This window comes from Oncorhynchus mykiss, chromosome 18, assembly GCF_013265735.2.
Source record: "Oncorhynchus mykiss isolate Arlee chromosome 18, USDA_OmykA_1.1, whole genome shotgun sequence".
Classification (NCBI taxonomy): domain Eukaryota; kingdom Metazoa; phylum Chordata; class Actinopteri; order Salmoniformes; family Salmonidae; genus Oncorhynchus; species Oncorhynchus mykiss.
Genome location: NC_048582.1, coordinates 30766837 through 30777180, shown reverse-complemented (window position 1 = coordinate 30777180; position 10344 = coordinate 30766837). Strand labels below are relative to the sequence as shown.

Below are 10344 nucleotides of genomic sequence, written 5' to 3'. Positions count from 1 at the left end.
CACAGGTAATATCTCTCGTCCTAGCTACAATTGACGACACAATGTACCACTCAAAATAAGACCGGTTACAATAATCTATGTAAACTCGTCTCCTACAGAAATGTGTATGGAACACAGATATAATTCTCACGTTTCACTGTCTGTGGCATCCATTTCAAACTACTTTTACCATTTAATCTTGATATAAGATTGGTGGCAAATGACTCCCACAATCAACAACAATAATGTGTTTCATAAATAAATAGAACAATGTTATTAGTACTTAATCAGTGTTTAAAACTCTCTCAATACTCCCTTTTTTTGTTTCAGATACCTCTAAGGTAACAGTTTTATCCAGCCCTCACTAAAGAGATTGACCCATAGAAACTGATCTAGGACCAACCAAAGGAGTGCTTTCTTTGTACAGTGTGTGTGTGGATGTGAGCTTGACAATGCAATGCAAGACACATGGCTCGGATAAGGAAATTAGTAAGAAAGACATGGACAAATGAAGAAAACGCATGTAGAAAATATAGTATGGTTCACATAAAGATACAATAATATTAAAGGCAGAAAAATAATAAGTAATCGAAAAGTTGATGGACACATATGGCTTAAGTAAATGCTATGATCAGGTGGTCTTGACCCTCAGAACTCTCATCCCCATGCGTGTCCAGTCCACTGCTCAGTATGATGCTCAGCATGCGAGTTTTACTGCACAGTTAGTGACAAAGAAACACAGAGCTCAGTTGGCTCAAAACAGCACAGAAGTAGATCTGGGTCTGCTTTTATCCATCCAAATTCAGCTACCCAAGTATGATTCAAAGTCAAAACCCCTCATCTCCCAGGCTTGTCCGTCACCCCCGAGGCCTCAACCCTCTCCATACTGGGGCTTGTCCGGCTCTGGGGTGAAGTTTCCCAGAGTTACAGATCTAGGATCAGCTTCCTCTCCCCAATCCTAACCTTAAACATTAGTGGGGGAAATGCAAAACTGACCCAGGATCAGCAGCTAGGGGCAGCTTCAACCTACTGGGGCTTGTCCGTCTTGTGGGCGGTGATGAAGGCCATGCCATGGGTCCTCAAGTGGGTGTTAAGGTCGGAGGCCCTGTTGAAGAGCCGCCTGCACACCCTGCAGCTCATACTCCCCTTTCCGTCCTCTCCTTCCAGGGGGGAGGGTGGTGAGCCATCTGGGGAAGAAGGGGTGCGTGGCGGCCTGCGATCGGACTCCCCCTGGGGGTCTCTCACGCGGTGGGTGATGAAACGGTGGCGTCCCAGGGAGCCGGCCGAGGCGAAGCACACGCCACACTGCAGGCACTGGAAGGAGGCGGCATCGGCGCAATGCTGCGGGATGTGGCGCTGGAACTCGGCGGCGTCCTCTGTGGCGAAGCCGCACGGCACGCAGTGGAACACGTTGTCGGCCTCTTCGGGCTCGGGAGGCGCTGACGCGCGAGTTCTCTTCACGGGACTGCAGCCCTCCTCGCCCCCCTCCTCTGTGGCCTCTCCACTGTCCGTGCCACCCCCTTCCTCGTCCCCTGGTGGCCCCCCCTCCCCGTCAGCTTCAGACGAGCTGCCTGGCCCCTTGCCCGGTGCTGAACGCTTCCTGGTCTGAGGGCCCTGCAGGTGGACACAGGGGCGATGGGAAAAGGAGAGAACGTTCAAAAAGCATTATCTTGATTTTTGGTTTAACATATTCAGATCCAAGTCACCACACAATGGGTAACATTATAGACCAAAGTTGCAGAGAGCACACAGGAAACAAGAGTACAGTTGTCCAATTATGACTGAGACTGAAATGTACCCCCACCAAGTAATGGAAAGAAGAATGGATTCTAACTGACCTGTCCATCAGTGGATCTGACCCCGTGATGATGGACCTGGATATGCTTCTCCAGTATGAGCCGACTGCTGAAGGTCCGCTTGCCCTCAGTGCAATATCTGCAAACACACATGTATACACAGAGGCTCTGAGGATGCTGTACACTTTACCTAGGTGGGCTGATATTAGACTGAACATAACATTCTCAATGTCCCTGCTAATTGTCTTGTCCCATCCACTCTTACAGACATTTTCAAATATAATATATGCCATTTAGCAGAATGTATGGGTGGTCCCATGAATTGAACCCGCTATCCATGCTCTACCATCTGAGCTACAAGGAACCGAATATGGTGCTTTTGTGGATGTATAGATGAGTATGGGGTTCACTCACTGGCAGTGGAAGACTCTCTTGTTGCCCTCGTGGATGACGCGTACATGGCGCCGCAGGCTGGAAGAGGTGCAGAAGGAGCTCTCGCACACACGACACAGGAACTTCTTCATAGCCTACAGAGGCAGATACACAAGGAAATAAGAGAGGGTGAGTCCTTTCGTAATCTCCCCGTGTGTACACAGACACTGACATTACACTTTGACCATCAGATCTAGGATCAGCTTCCTCTCCCCAATCCTAACCTTAAATATTAGTGGGGGAAATGCAAAACTGACCCAGGATCAGCAGCTAGGGGCAGCTTCAACCTACTCGGGCTTGTCCGTCTTGTGGGCGGTGATGAAGGCCATGTATAACGGATGTTTTTTCGCCACAAAATTGAGGCAAGCGAAGAAAATAAAAAACAAATCAAGAAGTCGTAAAAATACTAAACAACCTTGGTACAAACACCTAGTGACCTCAGCAAGAGATTTTAGCCTAGTGACAGTCACAGGGAGCAAGGTTTGAGTCCCAGTCAGATCTGGGTCTGCTCCTAATTAACTACATTGGTGTTCATAATTGATAATATACACTCCGTGTACAAAACATTAGGAGCACCTTCCTAATATTGAGTTGCACACCCTTTTGCCCTCTGAACAGCCTTAATTCATCGGAGCATGGACTCCAGGTGTTGAAAGCATTCCACAGGGATGCTGGTTCATGTTGACTCCAATGCTTCCCACAGTTGTGTCAAGTTGTCTCGATGCCCTTTGGGTGGTGGACCATTCTTGATACACACGGGAAACTGTTGAGCGTTAAATTACCCAGCAGCGTTGCAGTTCTTGACACGCTTAAACCGGTGTGCCTGGCACATACCCCGTTCAAAGGCACTTTTGTTTTGCCTATTCACCCTCTGAATGGCACGCATACATACTGTACACAATCCATGTCTCAATTGTCTTAAGGCTTGAAAATGATTATTTAACCTGTCTCCTCCCCTTCATCTACACTGATTTAAGTGGATTTAACAGGTGACATCAATAAGGGATCATAGCTTTCACCTGGTCAGTCTATGGAAAGTGCAAGTCCTCCTAATGTTTTGTATACTCGGTGTATAGAATTCTACTAAAGTAATCAGAATTATTTTTACGATATCGAACTGCTTCAGATTTTATTTAGCTAGAATTCTACATTTAACACATCTCCCACTCCCGTAATCATACAAATATTTTTAGACAGCAGAAGCAAGCACACCCTGTCTACAGGAAATGTACCTATTCTAGGTTAGTCAGATTTATCTGACTTTAGAAGTGTTCACTGCATGCTGACTAGCATCTATTTAGTTGCAAATGCCCACAAATCAACTTAATGTGTCTACAAAACAAGTCTAACAGCAACATAATCCAAAAGGAGGGCTACTAAAAAAATCCCTTTTCATTTTTGCGATTCACAAATTATTATTTTGATTCCAGTGATTCAATTCACTGAGCTCTTACCGAATCCCAACTACTACAATAGTGAAGCGAATCATTCAATTTGTTCAAAATAATAGTTTAATAAAAGAGATTGACATGAATCAAATTTTAAAAAATATATATATTCTCTTTTTTAACAATTAATTACATTTGTATGGCCTTACCTTTCCATGCTCTGTTTTCATGTGAGAGATGTAGTCGTCGCTCTGTGTGAAGCTCTTCTGACATTGCTGGCAGCTCCATTCTGAGGGGGTCCCACGATGGCTGCCTGCCTCCATAGAACTAGACTGATTCTCAGGTTTCTCATAGTCCTCATCCCCCTCTTCCTCTCCTTCCTCCTCTTCTTCTTGGTCTCGGCCCCAGTCCTCTCCATCTGAGTTGTCTGTTTTTTCAGAGGGCTTAGATTTGGGGGGGGATGGGGGGGAGGGGTTGGTAGGGGCTGTGGCAGTGGCGGAGGCATCGGATTGTCCCTCCTGTTTGACTGACAGCCCTCTGTGAGCAGTCTGGACAACAGTATAAGAGGAAGTGAGAGGAATGACCAATGTCAAATGAGATAATATAAATTACCATTTACCATACCATTGAACAACTAACATATCACTTTCCTTTACTGCAATCATATGTTTCCCTGTGAGTTAGAATGTAACTAAACAAACCTTTATGTGTTCCATCATGGAACCTTTCTGCGCGTAGAGTTTGGTGCAGTCAGGACACTTGAACACATGCACTTTCTGCTTGGCCAGGTGGGTGTCGAAATGCATGTACAGTAACGGTTTCTGGGTAAAAACTGTATCGCACATCACACACTTGTAGATCATTCTGCAAATACAGAGAAAGAGGCAAATAGTGGCGTGAATGTAACGTTTTTATCAGGGCTCAAATTTGGACAAAAACGTGAGTGCTTTAAAATACACTAAACCAGTGTTTCCCAATCCTGGTCTTGGGGACCCAAAATATGCACATTTTTGTTTTGATACACCTGAACACAGTTGAATTAAGTGTGTTAGTGCTAGAGCACCAGGACAAAAACGTGCACCGCTCTGGGTCCTCAGGACCAGGATTGGAAAACACTGCTCTAAACCTAAAGAGACATAACATGATTCAGTGACTGTGGGGCACTTACTTGGCCTGTCCCCCGGTGAGGGTAGGGTGCTGGGTGCTGATGTGTCCCTGTGCACTAGGGGCAGACTTGAAGGCCATGGGGCAGCTGGGGCACTTGTGGAACACCTCGCAGTGGGCCGTCTGGATGTGGGACTTGATGGAGTTCAGACCCCCAAAGACCACCTGGCAACTGGAGCACCTGGGGAAACGGATATGAACAAAATGTTTAACACATAGGTTTAGTCACTGTTGTCAATGATGCTAATATAGTGTCCATTGACAATTGGGTGGCTTGATTGTCATGTAACTACGGCGAGAATCTTCAACCACAAAAGTGTCTTTTCACAAAGAATGTTATCTGAGGCATATTTGCATTTGATTATTGTAGTTTTCTCTCACTCATACATCCACCTGACAATGCTGCATCTAAGCAGTAGTTTGTGGAATGTAGACATGCATGTATTTGTAGCACGTTTGCATATCAGTGCAGATTACTTGCACACTGAAAAAGGCTAAGCCGAAACGTCTGTATAAGCTAGTGAAAATACTTTTTGCATGTTTTGCATCCTTCATGTGCAGACCTATCACATTTGTTGCTGACTTATCAGTGCAGACACTATCTCTTCACCTGTATCCGATGCGGCGTGCGAAGTGCAGACAGGCCTCCTCCAGGTGGGTCTGGAAGCTGGCTTGCCGGGCGATGCCCCCACACTCTGGACAGACGTAGGGTGCCCGGTGCTTATGAATCCTCTGGTGAGCCGACACACTGCACCAGTTAGGCAGCATCATGGGAGGAGAACACAGGGTACAGGTCTGGGCAGGAAGATGAGCGGGAACAGGTTTAACAATTGACATTTAGTACACACAGAGGCATTAATCATAATTTGTTTTCATAGTAAACATTAGCAGCATCATGGGAGTGGAGCACAGCGTACAGGTTTGGATAGCGAGGAGAAAAGGTATAAAAGTTGACTACGGCATAACACTATGAATACACTACTACTTCTAATACTGCAAAACTTCTAATACTAAAACTAGTATTGCGTAATAAGACAGTCATCACCCACATGTCTTGGAAGGGGAGGGAGAGTTAATAAAACCATTTTGAGCCATTACTAATGACTTGTTTTCATAGTAAACACTAGTACTTTGTAATAGTATTGACTAATAAAGTAAAGCAGGCCATTAAACATATTAAAGTGGTTTCCCAAACACAGATTAAGACTAATCCTGGACTAAAGGGCGTTCAGTGGAGGTTCTCCATTGAAAGTGTTTCTTAGCCCAGGACGAGGTTTAATCGGTGTCTGGAAAACCACTTTAATATGTTTAATGGCCTGCTTTACCTTAGTCAATCCTCATTAAGTCATTATACATGACTAAGCTTGACACTAGTAGTTCGTTACTAGCCTGTAAGTAATGCACACCCATACTTCAGGCTCTATATCAAAGGACTCACCGAGTTGGGGGTAGCTCTGATCTGCTGGAAGTGGGCGACCAGCTCGGCCTTGCCAGAGAACTGGGCCTGGCACTCGGGACACTTGAAGTTGTGGTACTGCAGCACCTCGCCCTTCTTGCAGGGGAGGGGCATCAGTGCCTGGGGGCTCTGGAGCGCGCGGCGGACTGGTCTCGGCTGTGCGGCGGAGGGAGACCGTGTGTCCTTCAGTGGGCTGGAGCTGGACGATACGGCGGGGACTCCGGACGTGGGGGAGGAGACTGGGGGAGGACAGGAGATTGAAGAAGGGGAGAGCATGCCTTGTCAACAAAGCAAAGCAAGAACACAAATAAGATGGAGGTGAATTGAACTTACTGACCACATCCTGACAGAAATAAAGCATTGTTTGTGAAGCCACATTGTATGCGTCCTAAATGGCTTTTACTTTTTTGCACTACTTTTGTCCAGAGCCCTATGAGACGCAGCCACTGTCACTAAAAACTCTTCCGAAAGAGATGCCTTACCGATGGGTGTGGTGTCCTGCTGGCCAATCATCTGCTCCATGTTGACGGGCCTCATGACGAGGTGAGAGCACTGCATGACCAGCCCACGTTCTTTATGCTCCCTGGCGTGGAGCAGCAAGCTGCACTTGTTAAAGAAGGCCAGCCGTTTGGCACAGTGATTGCAGGTCACTTCGATGCGCAGCGAGCGCCTGTCGTAGTGACGGGCCAGGCTGCGCTCCAGAGCGAAGGCGTCACCACATTCCAGACAGCGGTAACCCGTGGCAGGCAGAGGAAGCCCCCACTCTGGGGGCGGAAGAGCCGAAAGGTCGGGTTTATAACTGGGCAGCAGGTTCTTGCTGTTGAGGATCTTGTTGAAGGCCTCCACCAGGCTAGACTGACTGCGGGAGATGACGGCACCCGTACTGTTCACGATGGAGGCAGGCTTGTTTGGCTGGTGAGTGCCGGCTAGGACGCTGGCGGTGCCTCCGTTAGCTGTTTTAGCACCGACAGGACGTACGCACAGCCCACCAGTGGCTACTGAGAACTTAGGAGAGGAGACAGAGGGAGCGGCAGGCAGGGCGGCAGATTTAGTGAAGCTAACAGCAGTGGCAGATACCATGGCTTTGTCTGAGGCAGCCATCTTGTTCTGAGCCTTGGTTGCAGCAACTAGCATAGCGCTACTGGCTGCTAGTGTAGACACAGGTAGTGTGTTGAGGCTCTTTACTTTCTGCGGCTGGGAGGCTACCATACGACCAGAGGGAGTGTCAGGCTTCCGGGACCTGTTGGCTGGGGCCTTGCGCCCCCCTTGATGAGCCTTGCTGGGGTCCAAACCCTTGGCTCCGGCAGCACCTGCTTTGGGTGCGACCCTGGTAACAGTTCTGGTGATTCCACCAGTGGAGGTTTTGATGGTCTTTATCCGCACTTTGAGGGGCCTGGCAGGAGCCGCAGGCCCTCCTGGAATTGAGGTGCCACCTTCGGTGGTTGGAGGTTTAGACTTGCCATCATCCATCTCCATTTTCTCCTCTCCTGTTCTTGCACCCTCTTCCTTTCCAAAATCTGCCTTGCCATCCATAGCCTTCTCTATTCCATTCCCCAACTCCATCTCCTCCTCCTCCTCCTCCTCCTTAGGCTCCTGAAGGTCTGAGGGGGGTGGTGTGGAGGCTACTGCAGGGCTGGAGCACCTCTTGGCAGTTACTGGTGCTGCCGATTTGGATATCTCTGGCTCAGGACTTTCAGGCGAGTCCCGCTCTTCTATAACATGCTCTGGGTGTTTGTCTTCCTGTGGTGGACTCTTGGTGGAGCCTGACTGGGGAGTTGAGGTCACGCTAGTGCCCGAGGGAGTGTCCCCTGGTTTGGGGTGAGCTGCCGAAGAGGCCATGGGATGGGTGGAGTCAGAGATGGCAGCAGGGGATCTAAAACGACGTGCCAGTTTGGGAGGGGTGCGGCAGGGGGAGTCAGGGGGTTCCTGGATCAGCAGCGGGGGCCCTAGGTCCGGATCGGAATCATCCTCCTCCGAGTCTCGGGGACTAAATAATGCCGGGCCGGCTTTAGGTGCCCCGTTAAACGGCTGAGATGAGTGCAGCGGGTGTGAGGAGAGGGCTGATGACGGAGACAGGAGCAGAGGCTTGGAAGGCGGGAAGAAAGGAGAGGACAGTCCAACTGACACTGCTGGGACAAGAGGAGCAGACTCGACAGATGAAGAGGAGGATAACGACGCTTTGTCCTCATCTCCTCCTCCTTGGCCCGTCTCTTGCTGTGTATGCTGCTGCTGCTGGTAGTGCTGCTGCTGTAGAAGCTGCATCTTTCTAGCCTTCCCTACAGGGTCTCCCGACCCCTGCACCAGGAGAGGCTTCAGTCTGTTGAATATATTGCCAACCTGCTTGGCAGATTTAGTTGATCCAGCACCGCATCCTCCACCCTCTGAAGCTGTTTTGGGTTTACACACGGACCACGGCTCCCCATTAGATTGGGCATGAGCCTGGGTTAGGGGCGGGGTCACACCAGAGACCCCAAACCCATTGTGGTTGAGTGGTTCAGATTCCGCCATGCTTGGGGTACAGGCACCAAGCCGTGGACCCACAGCGACCCCAGCAATGCCGTCCATAGTGTCCTGGTCTGTGTCCCCATCCCCTCCGTCGATGGTGTCGTGTCGCACACGGTTCTTTACAATAACGCTGACAATAGGGGTGTCAGCTTGGGGGTCTGGGGGGCTAGGTGGTCTCAGAGACGGCCCTACACCAACCCCACCGTCTGGCTTTCCCAGAGGAGCACCGCCTGGCCCGTGTGGGCCCTCAGCCTCATCAGGAGCAGACTGGATGGCCTCTTTAGCATCAATGTCGGGAATGTCAAACGCTGCCAACAGGTCATCGAAATCTGGGGTCTTCATGTCCCCCATGCCGGGACCTAATCCTGGAAGACAGAGTACACCAAGCGGACAGAGAATGAGTGACATGATGGCACGATAACGTCCTGTTTCTCTCATTGTACCTAAATCATGTATACAAACGTTTAAATAAAAAGGGATATAATCCTTCATGTTCCTGTTCAGTAAATATAACTAGCTACCTAGTTAATACTTAGGCAAGCTAGCTAGTTAGCAGCAGATCCATGTCGATGGACCACAGAGCAGGATTTCTTTGACCCGAGCAGTGGTAGCTACGACTGTTCGACACTAAGATTACTAGCCAGCTTCTCAAAGTATTGGATACAGTAAACATTGCGAGTAGGGGGCTATGTTGCCTAGCTAACATGAACACAATACCGTTTCTGAAACAGACATCGTGTTGTCTACGATTATGTCAACAACTAGCTAATGCTAGCTAAAAGCTACAACATAGCTAGCTTACTATAGCTAGCTAAGAAAGAAATGCACTTCTGTTGATCTGTTTAATAGTTTAATTCACTGAGTGAGGACATTAAATGCAGCTTTTGAGATGCCTTACATATGGAATAACCTACAATGATGAATAGTTTAACACCACAAACGTCTTGCAGCTGTGAGTTTATTTTCGGCTTCCCCTTCATCATATTCAGCCAGGCTAACTGGCCAATGAGCCCAAGCAGCGCGAGGGTTTCTTTAGCGGAGGCCATTGTATCCATTCATAACGGGTTACTGGGGAATAACCATGCACTATTGTCAATAAAGTGATCTTATGGGTTGATCATTGCCACTGTGGACAATTGGTGGGACCGGTATTTTCAATCTCAATTGCACATTTTGATTGTTTACCTGGATCTGTGATTCCCGACTATAGTCTCTCGCTCCAGACGAAGAGCCCTTTACATCCCGTCACATGATGAAAAGAGCTCCTATCAGATCATTGTATCGATGCAATTTCTTTTTTTACTGCCGATTCCACAAAAATAAGTTGTCAAGGGAATGGTGCCAAAAACGAACAAATGTGATTTTTTTCATTTCTAAATGGGACACTAAACTGGTGTCTACAGTTTGTATATAATAAAAACAGATATGTTAATTATTGCCACAGATCACACATCTCTCAATTCAATTTCAATGTAAGGGCTTTATTGGCATGGGAAACATGTTCTCTTATTAAAACGTTCCTATTGCAGCTATATGGAGTAGAGAGGGTTATAAAAGAAAACTTGAAAGCACAAATAAATGCTTCACAGAGTTCAAGGCAACAGACATCTCAAGATCAACTGTT

At 48.0% G+C, this 10344-nt stretch overlaps 1 protein-coding gene across 3 annotated transcripts; it reads right to left on the bottom strand.

Moving 5' to 3' along the window:
* Positions 1-322: 322 nt before the first annotated feature.
* Positions 323-10043, bottom strand: znf687b (zinc finger protein 687b). Of its 3 annotated transcripts, none has more exons than XM_021571558.2 (10): positions 9906-10043; positions 6698-9085; positions 6198-6493; positions 5370-5554; positions 4764-4940; positions 4297-4459; positions 3805-4143; positions 2190-2302; positions 1818-1914; positions 323-1593 (listed from the first exon to the last, which is right to left on the bottom strand). In XM_021571558.2, the coding sequence occupies exons 2-10, from the start codon at positions 9069-9071 to the stop codon at positions 1006-1008; spliced, it is 4332 nt and encodes a 1443-aa protein (XP_021427233.1). In that variant the 5' UTR covers positions 9072-9085; positions 9906-10043; the 3' UTR covers positions 323-1005. The 3 variants fall into 3 exon arrangements, with proteins under 3 accessions (XP_021427233.1, XP_021427236.1, XP_021427234.1); XM_021571561.2 differs by having other exon boundaries at positions 6198-6454; XM_021571559.2 differs by lacking the exon at positions 9906-10043 and adding an exon at positions 9635-9861.
* Positions 10044-10344: the final 301 nt, after the last annotated feature.